Here is a 20,511-nt window from a genome sequence, read left to right on the forward strand (position 1 = left end):
TTAAACAAACAAGAAGGCATTATTTTATTAAAACCGTAAAATATTGTATAGTCGAACACGATACATCCTTAGCTAAAACAAAATGGCTGAACTGTCACTTGTTGACAGTTAGCGTTGTTGATGTGACGATGTTTGGCGCTAATAATTTATTATATTTATTGTGAATTAACTTGTAATTTCCGCATGGTAGTAAAAAGTTATTGAAAGACAGCCACAATGCCGGCGTTTTTGAAATATATTGACATGGAGAACTTCAAGTCCTACCGGGGACAGCACCGTGTAGGACCTCTGAAGTCCTTTACTGCTGTTGTAGGACCTAATGGATCAGGTAAGCGGTATATTAGCTTTATTAACTTAATTCACGTATTAAAACATTATAACTTCCACAATAAACTTCTGCTTAGTTACGATTTTGAGGGTATAAATATGAATGTAACACTTTGTTCAAGCTTCCTTAGACTGACGGTAAACAACGCTTGAAAACCGTTGTAGCTATATTGGTTAAACTTAACATCCATAGGACAAACAATACAACAATATTTAAAGCTTATAAAAGCATTACCTATAGCAAAACCTTTACTTTTTTAGCACTATCAGTACCTCAGAAAGTAGTGTTTGTCATTTTTTATTTACTAATTCAGATATGTATGATTCAAGCAATTTTGTTATGTTTTTAGGAAAGTCAAACTTCATGGACGCAGTGAGTTTCGTGATGGGTGAGAAGACATCTTTGCTGCGTGTGAAACGTCTTAGTGATCTCATACATGGTGCTTCCATTAACAAACCTGTTTCAAGAAGGTAATGTGAAATACTTACTGCAATCTATCATTTCAGTATAAAAAAACTTGTAGTCAGGGGATTGTATGTTGGTATTAAAACTTTTGATTATTTTAAAAAATCAGCAGCAGTAACATTATTAGTAAAATATGAATAAATCCAAAAGCCAGTTTCACAGCTTATAGTAAACTAGCGGATCCCAACAGATGTTGTCCTGTCTACACATTACTAATAAATTTAGAATTTATTTAAAAAACATTGTCCAGTGGACAAAATTGTGAATCTAAACCATTCTCAGATCCCCTTGAACACACACAAAATATTTCATCAAAATCGGTCCAGTCGTTTAAGAGAAGTTCAGTGACATACACACTTACAGAAGAATTATATATATAAAGATATAATAAGTGTACAGTCAACTTGGGTAACGTGGGAATTTCAACAAGTTTCGATTATTTTTTCATATGAAACCAACACAATTGATTAAAATTCATTTTAGTTTTGCGAACTTTTATCGACTGTATGATAAGCAAATATATAAAAACATATGTCAAAATTTTGGTTTACTACTTATCCAGAAGTCGTGATTGTAGCCTGATAACACAAGTCAACAAAAAAAAATTTTTTTTTTGAGCCTGTGTTTTAATGAATATTTTCTGATAATATAAATCAAAAAGATAACAGGAACAACATTAATAATAAATTAAGTTTGCTTTTGTACTATATATAACGAAACCTAAATATATGGGGTTTTGGCAGATTTTTTGAAGGGCCGTGGCATTTATGATGCAAAACCAGGGGTAACGGGGCTGGGGGTGTGAAGTGAGTGGTAGCAGAGTATCATGGCAGTATGCACGTGCGCGTTCTTAAGGAAAAACTTATTTTTTTGCGTCTCGGGGTCTAAAAATGGCATCGAAAAAGTGTAAAATCGACGTGGAATCTTTTTGCTACATTTGTGATGAATTTATTAAAGTGAGAGCCAATAAAATTTGTTTATCATCAAATAAGGCATTTTGTGAAGCCTATGAAGTTTACTTTAACATGTCAGTACGAAATCAGGATAAAATATGGGCACCTCACTTCTCGTGTAATAACTGCAAAAACACTTAAGGAAGGTAAGAAAATACTCCTTATATTAAATGAACATTTATATGCCTATATACATATTTTTTTAAATATAAATTACATGTGTACATCGTTTAATTAATGTTATTAATATTTTTTTCAGCCTGGTACTGAGGAGAGAAAAAAAAGATGAAGTTTGCAGTACCACAAATATGGAGAGAGCCTACTGATACATCAAGTTCCTATTTTCACACAAGAAAAACCAAAAGTACACATTTCTAAAAAAAAATTGTATCCTTTTTGTATTTTATGTTTCTTAATGCCTTATTTCATCATTTAAATTAATAAAGATACATAAATCATAACTTTTTTACTTTTATATATTTATAATTGAATGTGAATAAAGAGCTTTTCCATTAAAATTTAAAATTCGTTCTAAAAGTTACAAAAGCAAACTTTATTAGATAAAAATATTATTTCTTTATTTAGTTAGGTATACGTAATCAAAATCAACGGTACAGAACTCAGACTCAAAATTCGTGTTGACCAATGTAATATAATCATTCATACAATTATTACTGTTCTGGAATAGTCTAGAACACTAAGAAGAAGATGACACTTAACACGTTCGTTGCAACAAACTTGTTAATAAAATATTATTTGTGTTACAGTGCATCAGTGACTGCAACCTTTTTGCTGGAAGACATGACGGAGAAGCAGTTCCAAAGATCAGTTATTGGACAGTCTTCTGAACACAGGATTGATGGACAAGTAAGTGTATTTTATTTTGATATTTAATCTTAAACAATGCTGATATCATAAAACATAATTCTTATTTTGATTTTTGTTGGTAGAGTTTTCTGTAATAGTCTTATGTAAAATTTTACACAGAGATGACGGATATGGGGGTGTTTTAATCATGGTACATAACTCAATTAAAGCTCGAGATTGTAAGTTAAAACATATTAAACATGGCATAGAAGTGGTATGTATTGAATTATTGAATTGTTGTCATATTAATTTTGTAATGCTACTCTATTGTCCCCCATCAGTACACACTAACCAAACAGATTGGGATGCTGTATTCAAATCTTTTAAAAGAAACTGTTTAATAGCAGGTGATTTTAACGCTCACCACACCAATTGGTCGAACAAAGTCGACTCTAGAGGAAATCAAATATATGATGCAGCTTTGGAACATTTCATTTCATTAAATAACGGTCATTCAACTAGGATCAAATTAGTTAACAACGTGGTTCAACAAACAGCCCCAGATATTTCATTTATTTCAAGTGATATAGCTATGTCTTGTGATTGGCAAGTTACAAATGACAGTCTGGGAAGTGATCACCTCATCATAAAAATGAAATTCAATTTCAAAGACGTGTTACGAGTACATAAAAAACGTAATTTTAATTCGGCTAACTGGACTGACTACAGTAAACATCTTGAAGGTTATTATTCTGCATATAATTGTGAGGGAAGTAATATTCAAATGGAATATAATAATTTTATTAACCAAATTAACAGCTCAGCGGATCTTCATATTCCGATGACCAAAGAATTTAATAATCCTTGTAGGAACTTTCGACCACAACCATATTGGAATCAATCTCTTTCCAAAATGATTGCTCAACGTAGACTAGCACTAAGTCAGTTTAGGAAAAATCCTACCCCATCGAATCTGCATTTATTACAAAAGATTAGTTGTGAGACCAAATTAGCTATTCAACGAGCTAGGAGACAAAGTTGGCAGAAATACTGTGACGAAATAGATGAATCAAAATCTATATCGGAAATGTGGAAACAACTAGGATGGCTAAAAGGACGTCGGTCACCTAAGACGTATATTTCCCAAGAAAAAAAAGAGATTCTTCTGAATAGTCTTACCCCGGATTATGTAATGCCATATGTACCAGAGATACGATCAGTGAATGTTATATTAGAATCTAATTTTACAATTCAAGAAATGTATCATTGTCTAAAAAAGAAAGACACCGCTACAGGTGACGATGGTATCACATATTCAATGATTTATCACTTACCTGATTGCGCCAAATTATATTTATTAAAATTATACAATTTAATTTTTATAACGGGTGAGATCCCCTTTCAGTGGCGTGACATTCGAGTTGTACCGATACCAAAGAAAGAAAGTTCTTTGAATGATAATATTAAACTACGTCCGATCTCTTTGATCTCTTGTATTTGCAAAATTCTGCATAGCATGATAACAAAACGATTAGAATGGTATGTAGAAAAAAATAAATTATTGTCACCTTTTACTACAGGCTTCAGAAAGGGTCAATCGTGTTATGATAATTTAGTGCGCCTTGTTACTCAAGTACAGATAGGTTTTTCCAAAAAAATTTCAACTTTGGCATGTTTTTTAGATATTGAAAACGCTTATAATAATATACTTATTAATGAACTTATTGTTTGTCTTGATGAAATAGGGGTAGGAAAAAGTATATGCTTTTATTTATGGAATTTTTTAAAGGAGAGACATTTAAAAATTAGGGATGATCTCGACGAAAATAAATGTATTATGCGGTACGCTAGCAGGGGCTTAGCTCAAGGTGACCCTATGTCTTCCATTTTATTTAATATAACTACAATCAAAATCAGTCAAGAAATTAACAATATATTTATCTGCCAATATGCAGACGATTTTGTTCTGTATAGTTGTAACAAAAATTTGTCTGAAAGTGTTAATAATATTCAAATAGCGCTCAACGTTATAGTTATTATACTGGATAAATTGGGGTTAACATTATCGACAACTAAAACCAAATTATGTTTATTTAATAGAGGACGGAAGAAATTACAGTCGGAGATCAGTATTAATAACAAGCCTCTTGAATCGGTGGTCACTTATAAATATTTAGGTTTTTGGCTTGATAGTTGTTTGAGATGGGGCAAACATATTAATGAATGTTACCAAAAGACACAAAAATACCTAAATTTGATCAAAGTCCTGGTAGGCTCGAAATGGGGGGTGCATCCAAAACACTTGCGCAAACTTTACATTACTTTAATCAGAAGTAGAATAGATTATAGTTCCTTTGTGTATGATAATAGTTCTAAGTCCAATACATATAAACTGGATAAAGTTCAGAGCCAAGCTTTACGTATTATAGGTGGTTTTATAAGAAGCACACCAATACATGTAATGGAGTCGGAGCTGTGTGTGCCTCCTCTGCATTTACGTAGAAAATATTTAGCCTGTAAATTTTGTTTAAAATCTCTATCCCAGTCTGATAATGTAACTATAAATTTACTATCAGAACTTAGTTCACTTTGTAAAAGTAGTTATTGGAACAATAAAAAAACTCCTCAACTTGTAGATCTGTATAACGATGTGATGAAAGATGAGATAATGTCATCGTCACCTACATTAAGACTATATTCGCTTAAAACATGGGTTACATATATCAATGTATATGATGTTATACAATTGCATTTAAAGTGTATTATCCACGCTAAAAAGAACCACGAGTACAACTCTTTAAAATATTACGTAATCAATGAGATTAAAGAAAAATATTACGGTTGGTACGCTATATTTACTGATGGTTCGAAAAGCTCTAGTGGTCTTGGTGCTGCCTTTTATGACCCGCATGTAACAGATCATTGTTCCTATAATAATTATTTTAAATCAACATTTGAATTATCAGTTATGTCGATGGAACTCATAGCAATTTATGAAGCCCTATTATACTCTAAAACAGTCCAACAGGATAAAATCTTAATTTGTACAGACAGCAGAAGCGCTTTACATCATATAGCTCGATGCGCCTCTGGCTACAGAGGTACATCGATAGCTTATGATATTCTCGCCGAAATACATGACTTTTATTTGAAGGGCATTCAGTTGAGATTGCAATGGGTTCCATCACATATTGGCATTAAGGGTAACGAGGAGGCTGACATCTTAGCGAGAAAAGCAGCAGTTGAGGGAAAAGAGGTGTTAATTTTCCCAAATTACACTGAGTTGCTACCCAAATACAAGAAGTACTGCCACAATAAGTGGACGGAATATTTTAATGTTAGATCCGTAGAGAAAGGTATTTGGTATAAGACGATACAATGTGAGCCTCCTCGAATCCCGTGGTGGGCTGATATTAATATGTGTCGGAAACTTCTGATTAAGGCTTTCCGTTGTAGATCTGGTCACGTTCCATTAAACAGGTTCATGTATCTTATGAAAAAATCCGATTCTCCGAATTGCGAGTTATGTGGCATAGTAGAAGATTTACACCACCTACTAATGGAATGTGTCCAATACAATACAGAACGAGAGCTTCTAATGAGGACTTATAACTTATCCGGTACTAATATAGGTGCCTTTCATGAAGTTCTGTCATCTCCCTCATCAGAAGCTGCTCAAACTATGTTTAGATTCTTAAGGGTATAGTTATTGTGTAAGTGTTAGTAAATAAGTAAAATTAGGTTACGATGGATTTGGCATATACCTAATGTATAAAAAATCCTTAAATAAATAGAAAAAAAAAAAAAAAAAAAAAAAAAAAATTACACATAAACTAGGGAATCAAGTTATATTATTATTATAACAAGCCTGCACTAATGAAGGCTTCCCTTTCCTCTACAGTATAAAATAAAGTGTTTTAATGTTGTCCACAGTCAGTACCAGTGTCCCACTACCTCAGTGAGCTGGAGAAACTTGGCATCAATGTGAAGGCCAAGAACTTCCTGGTGTTCCAGGGAGCTGTGGAGAGCATTGCCATGAAGAACCCTAAAGAAAGAACAGCATTGTTTGAAGAGATTAGTGGGTAAGTATAGCAGAGATTAAGCAATATTCATTATACAACAAAATTCTACATGCAGACTTGTGTAGATTAAAGTCATCTTGAAATTGGAAGTTTTAATTTTCATTGTTAACAAGACCACTTTATTTATTTGCGTAAATAGGGTATTTTAGTGGGTCAACAGTAAATTATAAAACTTGCAATAGCAAAAAAATTATTCAAAATACTCACCCTGTGAAAATTTTTTTCATTAAACATTTTGTAATTAAATTTATTATGGACTCAAATATTTTATTAGGCATTATCATTCGACACCAACCAAAATACGAAACTGTGACGTCACTACAACGTATTTCTATAATGTGTTTTTTGACATTTCATAAAGAGTAGCTAGTAGTCAACTACCTAGTCGTCTTAATACCCTCGCAAGAACAATATTATATTCTTCAAATGTTTTTGAATCCTTATTTGCATCTAATTATAATAGTAATTTAGTTTTCCAAACCCCCCAACTAGCACACAAGCTGCTTATACAGTCGTTATACAGCCTGATAGTTGCATAAGAGTCGTTCAAATGCTGTACAATTCTCTATAAGTTGTATACTAGCTATTTAAAAAACCCTTTAACAGCTAGGCGGGACAGTAGCCGTTTAGTAGGAAACTAATGACTTATAGTGATATATGAGCATGTAATTGCATCGCTAGACAGCCTAGGGAAGTATAACTGAGTTAATGGAATCTTCTATAACACCGTAAACTGTATAAGGGGACTTTAGGAGATAAAGGAGTTTAAACGGAGTTATGCGTTGCGCTTATAGCGCTCAAGAGCGTAAATAAGCTTTTTGTAATGCCTTAGGTTCTATAACAGATTTTTTTAGGGCTAGTGTATTACTCATCTATAAAAGAGTTGCGTAGGTCTTTAATAGCGCCTTGAGCGTTATATCAGATATTTATATGGCTTCTGTACGGCAAATAGATGTATAAGGTATCATTCGAAACATTTTTACAGCCATGGGGATTACAGAATTATGTTAAGCACCTAAAGCGCTATAACCGAGTAATATACCTTTATACTAAAGCTTAAAATTATTATCATAATATATTTACATAGGTGCAGTGGTGGTTCAGTCTGTCAACTGTTTTTAAAGAAAAAATAAAATAAAATAAAATAAAATAAAATAAAATAAAATAAAATAAAATAAAATAAAATAAAATAAAATAAAATAAAATAAAATAAAATAAAATAAAATAAAATAAAATAAAATAAAATAAAATAAAATAAAATAAAATAAAATAAAATAAAATAAAATAAAATAAAATAAAATAAAATAAAATAAAATAAAATAAAATAAAATAAAATAAAATAAAATAAAATAAAATAAAATAAAATAAAATAAAATAAAATAAAATAAAATAAAATAAAATAAAATAAAATAAAATAAAATAAAATAAAATAAAATAAAATAAAATAAAATAAAATAAAATAAAATAAAATAAAATAAAATAAAATAAAATAAAATAAAATAAAATAAAAAAGATTTTCAAACTATTGTAATATTCAACGACTGACCCCTAAAAGTACGAGTAAAATGCTGGTGTGCGACCAAAACAGTTATATTGAAGCACTCCTATGCCACAACTGCAAAACCTTGAGGTCTACAACAGCAAACACTAGAGCCTTTGTACAGCTTAAGGCGCTAGAGCAGATGTAACCAACTCTGAGAGCTGCTTGATCGAGACGCCATTATAGCATTTGGTAAACATATTTTTTGAGGTTATTACGATCTTTTGAAGATCATATAAATCTATAGCCTGGTAACGTTAACATAATTAAAATCATTTTTTATTACCTATAACCCTAATTAAATTATCTGTAACCCTCAAAGTCTTATTTATGTTCAAAATACAATTTCCAAATCCACATATCTATATAATTTTTGCACTTAAAACTGAATATTTTGAGGGCGCATGAAAATATTGACGATAATATACATATATATTGACAGCAAACTTGAACTCGCACTTTCATATCACGTACACAAAGAAATAAAAGCGATAGACTACTTGTTATTTTAATAATCCAATCCGTAAAAATAAAATGTCTCCTCATTTGTCACTGATGATTCATTTTAAAAAAATATATTTAGTTTACACCATAATAAACCGACTATATTACTAATTTAGAGCGTTAGCATTTATAACCGTTACACAGTAGCGCTAAAATAAGGTAAAGGTGGTATAATCGCGCTGCAAGAGCTTTTTCGAACGCTCGTGGCGCTAACCACCTCTGTACAACAGCTGGTAAGCGCCACGAAGCTGCGAAAAAGCTCTTGTAGCGCGATTATACCACCTTCATCTTATTTTAGCGCTCCTGTATTACTACTATACTACGTACTATTATAATTACTATTTACGGCCACTGTAGATCCAATGTCGAGCTATAAGCTGGACAGTATGGGCCTATTTGACGCTACAAGAGCTCTATAGCCGCTTATAGAACCACTATACTTCTTACTAAGGAGCCTAAGGCGTTATAAAAATCCTTTAACCGGCCATTGTACAGCTTGTTATAGCGCTTGTGTGCTAGTTGGGCCTTTTATTGGCTTTGAAAACTTTTACCTAACTTATTATCTTGTATGTAGGTCTGGTGTACTCAAAGAGCAGTATGAAGCTTGTCGCGCCGAAGTCAACCGCGCTGATGAAGAAGCGCAGTTCTCATACCAGAAGAAGAAGGGAGTGGCGGCCGAGAGGAAGGAGGCCAAGTTTGAGAAGGAAGAGGCTGAGAAGTACACCAGGTTGAAGGAGGAACTGGTAAGAGAAATATTGACGGATATTTCTTTAATTAGTTCATGAAATTATAGCTATTTAAAATAAACTACACAAAACAATTTTTATTGTATTACAATAAATTAATATGAATAACATTGAATTGATTCTTTTTTTGCTAGTGTTGTTTCATATCGATCAAGTTGGATGTTGAATACTGATATCTTTTTCAGTGTTTTTTAAGCTATCAAAGTATAATTTGCTTCATATGACTGGTATTGGTACTTGGTACAGGTTTTCTGTGCAAACAGATGGGCTTCATTTTGACTCCTAGTTTTACAGCTTATTCCAGTATATATTTTTTAAAGAAATACTAAATATTAACATCTACTCCACCAACACACTATAAATTCGTACATATTCTCCCAACTCCTAAAAACCTCTTTTCTTTTTAGCAAGAGAAAAAAGTAGAGCTCCAACTGTTCCACTTGTACCACAATGAGAAAGAGATCCAATCAATGGAGGAAGAGCTTCAACACAAGCAGTCAGAGCTGGCCAAGGTAGAGAAGAAGAGGCAGAAGGCAGAAGACGCGCTCAAAGAGAAGAAGAAAGAAGCAGGAACCATACAGAGAGAGCTGGCTAAGATTGACCAGGAGATAAGAGAAGCGGTAAGTGAAATTAATACTTCAATAAAAAATTTTGGCAATTGAAAATATGTTACTTATATTTTTGCCAGTATTACTTACTGTCTCTATTTTACGACCTGACTGTAAATGAAGCCAAAACTGTAACTTTTACAGTCATAAGAGTCTGTATTTGTATTGAAATTAAAAGTGCATAAAAACATGTAAAGTTGTTAAAATGCATCTAGATGTTTATCAGCATCTATTGTTTTTAATAAATGGGATTTGAATTTATCTTCTCCTCTTAAAACAGATGTGGTCCAATATTTTAACTCATTCTACCCTTAAACATAACAAATTCAACCATCAAAATCTTGTGCCTACAGGAAGCCGAGATCTCCAAAAAGCGTCCCACCTTCATAAAAGCGAAAGAACGCGTGACCCACACTCAGAAGAAGTTGGAAAGTGCTCTCAAGACCCTGGAACAGGCCAGGAAGGCTCATGAGGCTCACCAGGCAGATATTAAGAAGTTAGAGGACGAGTTGAGAGAGGTGGAGGAACAGAAGGCGCAGTGGGAGACCACCACGCTTGGCACTACGCATACTGGGAGGGCTGATGTGCATTTAGAGGAAGCACAGGTAAGAAAAAATGTTTTAGATCACATTGTCTCGACTACGATTTTCAGTTCCAGTCTCGCATTTAATATAATTTTATTATCTGCATGTTTCGTGGCGACACGACACCTACTGATGCTGCCTGGAGTCAACTATAAATTTGTATATTAAATCATCAATATTTCGATTGAACATCATCCAAATTTCAAGGCATATCTAGTTTTACTGACGTTCAGATTAACTTTATTAAAATCTTACTATTTTTTTTAGATCCGTGAATACGAAGAGCTAAAGATGGAGGCTTCCCGCCAAGCTGCCAGGTACCTCCAAGAGCTGGACTCAGTGAACCGAGAACAGAAAGCAGACCAGGACAGACTTGACAACGAGAACCGTAGAAAGGGTGAACTTGAGAACAAACATAGGCAAAAAGTATGTATATTTATTTTTTTACTTTAATGGTCATTATGTTGAATTAATTTCAAACAGAAGAAAAACATTATGTTTCCAGGTTCTTTTTAAATTATTCTAATCCTGTTGTTCTTTAGGGTCACGAGCGTAACGAGGCGATGAAACGTGTAGACAAGCTAAATGAACATATCAAGAGTTCGGAGCAAGCGCTAGAAGAACAAAGGCGATTACGCGCTGAACTACAGGTAAAATTTGCAAATTTACTAGTTACTAACACGACTTCATTGATGTGGACGTATTATAAAAATATAGACTGTCTATCAGCTACAGCGCTGCAAAATTTTAACAACATCTATTTTGCTATTTATTTGTTAAAATGTAACAAAAGACAAATATACAGTATATCATGAAAAATCTTCTTAAATTAATATTTTTGCTTCCGCATCCGAACCTGCTCTTAACCAATGTGGTAGAAGTCGTTACCATGTACTAATTGATGCTTCCTTCAGTCCGGGAAGAGACTCTTCCATGGGATATAAATGGGTAATATTTTTAATTATAGTTAGTAAAGCTACATACTTTGTTCCCCAGGCGGACGTGGGCGAGTGTCGCGGGCGCGCGCAGGAGCTGCAGGCGCAGCTGGAGGACGTGGCGGCCGCGCTGGGGGACGCCAGGGTCGACAAGCACGAGGAGGCGCGGCGACGGAAGAAGCAGGAGATCGTCGAGAGCTTCAAGAGGGACATCCCCGGCGTGGTGCGAGCACACACTAATTTAATAGTTACACATATTATTATGATCAAATAATTATGTCAACCATATTTTAAATCTATTTCCTAATTGAATAGAATGATTCATGTGTTTCTTACTAGCCTTTCTTATACATGCCTCTAACCTCATAATCCGAGGTGTCATAACAATACTTTCCTTAACTTGTGGTAATTATTTTTAATATGTACCTACAGTCTACACACATATCTTCGAAAATACATACACCAATAATTCGAGTCCAAAATTTCAACCATTTTTGTGGGAGGCAAATGCTGACCCCCTTAAAGAAGATGACGTTATGATTATTAAAGAAATTATTTAATGAATGTTTGTGTGCAGTACGACCGCATGATCAACATGTGTCAGCCGACGCACAAGCGCTACAACGTGGCCATCACCAAGGTGCTCGGCAAATACATGGAGGCCATCGTCGTTGACACCGAGAAGACTGCCAGGAGATGCATTCAGGTAAACTGATATTGTCTAATATACACTTATTATTCCGTTATAAAATGATTAGCATTGTGACAGCCTTTCCATATGTTATCTTGTTACTAATTTCTAATAATAGTAAACGCTTCTGAAATAATTTGCATATTTTTTCCTAAAGTAATTTTTATGATAGTTGAAAAACTGTTGTATTAGGTCGGGGAAAATTAAAAGTCGTTGTAATAAAATCTTGTCTCTACACAAAAAAGCTCGATATTTGGGTACGTCACGAGCTCACTGAAAGGAAACTAATGAATCGTGTACTCATTTGTGATTCTTGAAGCCAAAGAGATTTTATTACAAGTTTATACATACTATAATGCGAAAAGACTTTTTCCCTAACCTAATATACAATATTAGTAAAAAGAACGATGATATGTAATTTTTACGCTAATTATATTGTAAATTCATGTATATATAATGCTTCAGATATATACGTATGAGTCTTCCTTGAACTTGTGTGGTTTGTGTTTTGTCATGGTTTTATGAAGCGGTTATTTTGTTTGTTAGGTGCTGAAAGAGCGTATGTTGGAGCCCGAGACATTCCTCCCGCTGGATTATATTCAAGCCAAGCCACTCAGGGAGAGATTGAGGTACAGTACACAATAAAGTTTATAAGTTAAATAGTGTTTTCAGTGTAAAAAGTTGTTTCTGTACTGTATACTTATATTATGTCTCGGATAGCTTGTAACTTGTTGGTCTGCGGTGGTGTCTGTGCAGTAATCCATACATTAAATAGTGACTACCAGCGCGACATTATAATATATAGTATAGGACATTAATAATTAATTTTGATATGCATTTGCATGTGCAGGGACATCAAGGAGCCGAAGAACGTGAAGCTGCTGTTCGACGTGCTGCGCTTCGAGCCGGCCGCCATCCACCGCGCCGTGCTGTTCGTCACCAACAACGCGCTCGTGTGCGAGACGCCGGAGGACGCCTCCCGCGTGGCCTACGACCTGGACCGCAGCAAGAACAGCCGATACGATGTACCTGCTTACACTATACTACTGACTTATACTTACTGTTTCGGCTTCAATCTTCGAGTCGTGCAAAACGCTATTGTGATTTTGTCGATTCTGTGTTGAAATGTTTTCAATAATAGCCCAAATTTTAATTATGTGGTTAATGTTTTGCAATAACAGAGAGAGTGTCTATCCACCTCTGCATTCACAGACAAGAATAATAAGCAGAAAACTAAAAACATTCTAAGCAATAGCTTTTTGTGTATATTGTGACAATTTGTGTTATAAGAGACATCTAAGAATTGTCTCACAATGCTTCTCTTCTTCAGGCATTGGCGTTGGACGGCACGTTCTACCAGAAGTCGGGTATCATCTCCGGAGGTTCACTGGATCTCGCACGTAAAGCTAAACGTTGGGACGAAAAACATCTTTCACAACTGAAGGCTAAAAAGGTACAGTGTAAATAAAGAAAAAAATGATTTTTATACTGTTGTTTCTCGTATGGTTAGTAGTCAACCTAGTGTCAAAGCTTCACTTTTTATACGAATCTGTTTTAAATATATTTTTTAAGAATAACGCATAAGTATTTCATCAAAAAATTGTTAATTTGTTTTGGTTCTAAGTTTAAGGGAAAATAATCTGTGACTGAAAAAAACCACTTACCTAAGAAAAATAAATTTTGTTAAGTATTATTTTACATTAAGACTAATATAACATGATATGTTTGATCTAACAGGAGAAACTGACAGAAGAGCTCCGTGAGTCGATGAAGAAGTCGCGCAAGGAGTCGGAGCTGACCACCGTGGACTCGCAGATACGAGGCCTCGAGTCACGGCTTAAGTACGCCATCACCGACAGAGATACTACCGTGAGTTAACTGTTTAGTGATGTTTTACATACCGTGTATATAGTTGTAGTGTTTGCCTGATTAAATGTATTTTGTTCACAGTTGAAGCAAATCAAAGCACTGGATGCTGAGATTGCTGAATTGGAGAGGAAGATGGACCTGTTCGTTGTAAGTATGCTAGTATACATTACATAATATATAATACCTATTTACTTATCATATCTTAGTTTTAACCGTGACTTGTAAGTTAGCTATATAGGCATGTAACGGAGAATATATTAAATTTAGAAACACATTAATAACAGAAAACTCTCTTAAACTATTCAAACTTAAAAACATTTTTTAATAAACAGAAGTTATTTTTGAAAGGCGGAACTAACAATTGGTTCCTCTTCTTCTTCGGTAGTCATTTACACGTAGTATTGTAATAAATACTGCTTAGCATAGCATTATAACAATAATGGACTTGCATATGGCGACAGAGTATTAGCCATACGAGTAATTTAGTTCGATCCGTGTGTTAACATGTTTGTTTGTGTGTCAGCCTCAAGTGGAGGAGATCGAGCGCACGATCCACGCGCGCGACCTGAAGATCCAGGAGATCAAGGAGAACATGAACAACGTGGAGGACGTCGTGTTCCGCGCCTTCTGCAGGGACATCGGCGTCGCCAACATACGGTACGATTACTAACACTCATTATATTACTAGCAACAATGTATTAATTGGTTTTTTTAAAGCATTAGAATACTGTGCCTTCAAATTATATTTTTAATGACTTATTGTTCTTAAGGTTGTGTGTGGTATAAAAAACTCCTTTTCCTTTATACATATGTATTTATTTATTTATTGACAATTTGTACTTTGTTTTGACCTATAATAGTTTAGAAAAATTAGATTTAGTGTCGTAATGCCTAATAGATCCGTCATAACCTGCTGTTTCATTTCACAGTCAGTACGAAGAACGTGAACTGCGTGCCCAGCAGGAGCGCGCCAAACGTCGTATGGAGTTCGATGCCCATATCGACCGTATTACTTCCAATCTGGAGTTCGAGAGGTCGAGAGACACACAGAGTACGTATCTTATTATAGACTGTAATTATTTTGTGTTCTGTTCAATAAGTAATCTCACCATGATTTTTTATTTAAAATTAAAAATAGTGAAAAACAGAAATGGTTCCTGGAACAATGTACCACTGTCCACTATTAACTATTTAGTTTTTGAACCTATTTTAGTAATTTCATGTCTTTTATAACAGAAACAACATTTGTCTTTTATTGGGGTCTTTTATTTATTGATATTCGAATACCATGAAAGTAATCAGACATCAGTCTACTATAGTAGTCAGACATAATCTGCTACACATATTCAAGAATGATTAACTCATCTGCTACGTATTGTACAGAGAACGTGACGCGGTGGGAGCGAGCGGTGCAGGACGCGGAGGACGAGCTGGAGGGGGGGCGCCAGGCCGAGGCCAAGCAGCGCCAGGAGATCGACGCAGACCTGCGCCGGGCTGACACGCTCAAGGCGGAGCGGGCTGCGGCACGGGCTAGACAGGAACATGCCGACGAAGATGTTAACAAGGTGGGTGAACCATTAGATAAGAAATAATTCGATTTGTTCTATAAAATAATAACTTACGTTTTGTATAATATAATGTAGAAATAATGCAAAATCTTACAGCTTACTTAGAATAGTGAACATTTCGTATACGTGTATTGTTTATTTTGTAAGTATACGTTCTTTAAATAGACACGTCAAAATTCTAATAATTCTATAAGACATCTAAATGTCTTAAGAAAACACGTCTCCGCGATTGATTATCCATAAAATTATTGGGTACATAATCATAGTACTTATTTTCATGAAATTCAAAGATACATTGTAAGTAAAATAACTTACTTTTACTTATGTCTCATTGTTTTATTCCAGGCTCGCAAGGACCTCACGAGTATACAGAAGGACATCCAGACGATACAGAAGCAGATGTCCAGCATTGAATCTCGCATCGAGAGCAAGCGCTCCGACAGACATAACATACTTAGACAGTGCAAGGTATGTACAGCTAGCTTATTTGACCTATTTCTTACCTTCATCTTTATAATAGTTTATGACTCGTCTCAGATCTCAGTCAATACTAGTAATAATTTTTAATTAAAACACCTAGACCATACCTAGGTCCTAGACTAGAACATTTTGTTGATAATAATAAAAAAATATTATTTCAGTAAGGGGTCACATTAATTTTTACCTTTTGGACCACCTTTTAGTCGTTATGATAGCCTAAAAGCTAAGGCTTGCGATAAGATCGTAAATTCGCGTTTCATCCATTGCTCTACCGAACGTGAATCCACTCCTAACAGAAGTATTTGATCATAGATGTAAAATTTAACAGCTGTAAACTCCTTTTTGACGTGTAATAATAACAAATAATAATTCTAAGTATAATTAAGTATAATATTTGTTTTATGTTGTAGATCGACGACATAATAATTCCGTTACTAGAAGGCAACTTGGACGACACGGCGGACACAGAGTCAGACCCCTCATCACTTAGCACCACGCAGCAGTACCGCAAGGAGTCCAGGTAATTATAATAATTTTAACTTATGTTGGCGCATATGGTGCATCATCGTTTTTTTTTGTATAAATACTGGTCAACTTAGTGTCAAAAACCTTGGCTTAATGACTGATCCTATTTGTTAACAACCGGCACCGACTTTTAACACGGCCTTTGAAGGGCAGAGACGTGCAGCTCAAATATCACTAAACTGCCGGGTGTCTATCTACCGAAATGGTTGCTTAACCCACTGATCGTTTACTGACCAGATAACGCAGTTGCGTTATCTGCCAGCCAGTTAGCCAGTTGGCTTTGAACGTTTCAATTAGTCATCCTGATAAAGTATATGCTAACCTACTTCTTCCTTTACAATAATACTATGTGTCAGCTCGTGACCACGGTCGATGTAATTCGATCGAAACGTCGGGCAGCAAATAAGGTATCCTAACCTTTAAATTTTCAATCGCGTTTAAGACCCGTTGCATTATAATATTATGAATACTATGTGTGTTGTCCAGGATCCGCGTAGACTACCGCTCAGTACCGGAGGGTCTGAAGGACCTGGAGGAGCCGGACGAGATCAAGCGCAAGGCCGACAAGCTGCAGAAGGCTATCAACTCCATGCAGAACACCGTCGACAAGATACAGGCGCCTAACATGAGGGTAGGTAGTTTTTTATTAAGTACCAAGACAGGAGTAAATTAGGTCTCAAAAATACATTACTTAAGGAACACCTATTTCTACGATCCGTAAAAATTTTTCTTCATTCACATTCATGCCGTTTATTCACTTGACATTATTGAAAAGAGATTTATGTACGTATAAAAAAATATGTAGTTTTTATTATAGAATAACAGCGTTTTCCTTTTACTTTTATTTGACGTTATAATTGTTTTTAAATATGTTTTATGTTTCTAGGCAATGGAGAAATTGAACGAGGTCCGCGAAAAAGTCAACGCAACTAACGAAGCGTTTGTAGCTGCTAGGAAACGAGCGCACAAAGCTAAACTAGCTTTTGAAAAGGTATGTCATTTATTTACTAAATTACATTTCTATATATTTACAAATATTACAAATAAAGAAATCATTAATCTTATTATTGATTGATTTGAAATTTATTTATTATTTATTGAAATTATATATTATGTCATTATTTAAATTTGCAGGTGAAGAAAGAGCGTCACGACAAGTTCATAGAATGCTTCGAGCACGTCGCCAATGAGATCGATGCTATATACAAGGTACTGTTACTCCTTTCATATCAACAATTCAATATTTCCAGACAGAGTTACTTTAATAATAAAAAGATGGAGCAATGTGCTGAAATAAAACACGGAACTTCAATTATTAAATTCAATTTGTTCCATTGATCCAGGCTCTAGCAATGAACCAGTCGGCGCAAGCGTTCCTGGGCCCGGAGAACCCCGAGGAGCCGTACCTGGACGGCATCAACTACAACTGCGTGGCGCCCGGCAAGCGCTTCCAGCCCATGTCCAACCTGTCCGGCGGGGAGAAGACCGTCGCCGCGCTCGCACTGCTCTTCGCTATACATAGGTAATGTATAATTATGTAATACGCAACAGATATCTATAAATTAAAAATGCTTCTCGATAACATTTTCTATAAATTCTGTGCGATTACTGTAAGAAATATTCACAGTGTGCGCCATACAGAGCCCTACGGTATACGATACGATAAGTATTTAACATAGTTGCCCCACTACTACTATTTCAGGAAATATATTATAAGTAACTTTAAAAATACATAATTATAGGCATGTGTGTAATAAGTCGCAAATATTATCGTTATCGTATATGTATAGAAATGTCGACCATCATTGCTAAAGTTAATTGTCTGTTTGCAGCTACCAGCCGGCGCCGTTCTTCCTGCTGGACGAGATCGACGCGGCGCTGGACAACACCAACATCGGCAAGGTGGCGTCCTACATCCGCTCCAAGAAGGGCAGCCTGCAGACCATCGTCATCTCGCTCAAGGAGGAGTTCTACGGCTGCTCCGATGCACTCGTCGGGATCTGCTCCGAGGTGAGCTATACAACTGTTTTGTACCAAACTAGCGAGTGCAGAAAACATTGGGAACAAGATTTGTTTTCGACTGAGAAGTGAAAATCGTAATATTTGCGAATTCACACTCCTTGATGAAGAAAGAATTCAGCACTTGGTCGGTCTACAATAAGCCTTAGTACCATTTTACTTCAACAATAAATTACGTTACATACTTCAATGTAATTTTGGAATCATGTCAGTTACTGTACTTGTAAACATTACTTTTTTTTACCAGTGACCTCATTATTTTATCAATTCTATTTAAATAATAAAACAACAGCTACGTTCTATTTAATTTGATATTAATATTCAAAAATATTTCATTGTTTCAGCCGGCGGACTGCCTAGTGAGCGACGTGATGACCCTCAGCCTGGAGCAGTACCCGGACTAGATAATAATAAACAGATACATTACATATTGCTCGGAGAACACATCTGTGTGTCACAATTAACTTAGTAACCTCTATACTAGGCGGTTTAGTACGCTAATGTAACGAGATGGGTATCGTGCAAGGTGTATAGTCTAACCCTCTTATTCATAAAAATATATGAAGTTATGAAAGGCTTATAAAGTGTTTGGTTTCTTTCACTCCTTAGCGAAATGAAAAAGAGAAAACATATTTTAGTAGTGCTTTAACTAAAATAGGTTTATAGTGTGTTTATGAATAAGAGGGTAACAACTTAGTAGCCGTAGCATGCACAATTTATAAAGATTTTAATTGTGATATTGTGTATATCCAAAATAAATTAGCAGTATCAAACAGGCCATTGTCAACTGCATAAGCCGGTTCACGGATGTTCTAAATGTTGTATACGTTCAACCACGAACCTTGCTTACAAACTACTAAGTTGTTGGACTATAATACTTCCAAGTGTGATAAGTTTTGGCTACGGGAAGGAAAACCTATTTGTTGAAACATATTTGAGAAATTATAATTGCGGGAACAAGTAATGTTTTAAAGATACTAGTGACCAAATAAATAAGATTTAATATGTTTCTGGATAGTTATGACAAATTATGGAAATAGACATGTTTAAGTTAGTATGTCAAAAATAGTACAGACAAATATCATAATAGTATTAAATATTATGTCCCTGGTTAGGTTAAGTCTATACCTATGAATGAAGGGCAGGGCTTAGGCTTTAGGCTTGCTGCAAAAATATTCGATTCGGCAATGTTTATCGCACAACAAAACCGGCTCGACTCACTTGTTCGACTTGTGCCGATCGGGTTCATCTACACATATATTTGGTTTTGCCGCCCGGCTAGGCCGTTTATTGCCGAACCGAATACCTATGTATATAGCAAGCCTCAAGCGAAAAAAGAAATGAATTATTGACATGATTTTATAATAAGTTAGCAGTATTTTTGCAAATATTACTATTTCAAATGATTAACAATACGTCAAGGTGATTTGACTTTCTTTTTTCTACTGTCACAGGTGTTTTCTCCGAGTAGTATTACTATTTTATAGGTATATATATTTTTATACTATCTTTAGTTCATTCCCATTAAATTCGATGGTTACATTGTCTTCAGAAAATTTCGATTATTATTAAACTAAGTGTTAAGTTGACATAGTATTTGTGTGTTTTATTCTGAACCCGAATTATAAATTAGACAATTCACATACTCATTTCATTTTAAATTATGTATTAAACAGCTAAACATTAGATATTGCCTCAAACTACCCTTATTTCAAACGTTAATACTTAACGTGAATATCCTTTAAAACATTTACGGTGGCGAAAACGTATTCTTGTTAAATTCACATCATCAATGTGCCCTGTACAA

At 34.8% G+C, this 20,511-nt stretch overlaps 1 protein-coding gene across 1 annotated transcript; it reads left to right on the plus strand.

The window, feature by feature from the left end:
- The first annotated feature begins 106 nt into the window (after positions 1-106).
- Positions 107-20,300, plus strand: SMC1 (structural maintenance of chromosomes 1). The gene is made up of 27 exons (XM_076122249.1): positions 107-328; positions 678-798; positions 2,514-2,613; positions 6,487-6,635; positions 9,254-9,422; positions 9,833-10,045; positions 10,387-10,638; positions 10,885-11,043; positions 11,160-11,267; positions 11,614-11,775; positions 12,130-12,258; positions 12,790-12,872; positions 13,094-13,268; positions 13,574-13,696; positions 13,981-14,112; positions 14,194-14,259; positions 14,636-14,769; positions 15,042-15,163; positions 15,496-15,677; positions 16,026-16,148; positions 16,571-16,680; positions 17,172-17,316; positions 17,572-17,676; positions 17,820-17,894; positions 18,029-18,207; positions 18,518-18,695; positions 19,049-20,300. The coding sequence occupies exons 1-27, from the start codon at positions 217-219 to the stop codon at positions 19,106-19,108; spliced, it is 3,666 nt and encodes a 1,221-aa protein (XP_075978364.1). The 5' UTR covers positions 107-216; the 3' UTR covers positions 19,109-20,300.
- The last annotated feature ends 211 nt before the right edge of the window (positions 20,301-20,511 follow it).

The sequence above is a fragment of the Anticarsia gemmatalis genome, chromosome 13, assembly GCF_050436995.1.
Source record: "Anticarsia gemmatalis isolate Benzon Research Colony breed Stoneville strain chromosome 13, ilAntGemm2 primary, whole genome shotgun sequence".
NCBI classification, from domain to species: Eukaryota; Metazoa; Arthropoda; class Insecta; order Lepidoptera; family Erebidae; genus Anticarsia; species Anticarsia gemmatalis.

Coding starts and splice junctions, on each gene's coding strand:
- SMC1 (XM_076122249.1), top strand. CDS start 217: ATGCCGGCGTTTTTGAAATATATTGACATGGAGAACTTCAAGTCCTAC. Junction 11,044..11,159: donor AGAACAAACATAGGCAAAAA/GTATGTATATTT, acceptor GTTGTTCTTTAG/GGTCACGAGCGTAACGAGGC. Junction 12,873..13,093: donor CCACTCAGGGAGAGATTGAG/GTACAGTACACA, acceptor TTGCATGTGCAG/GGACATCAAGGAGCCGAAGA.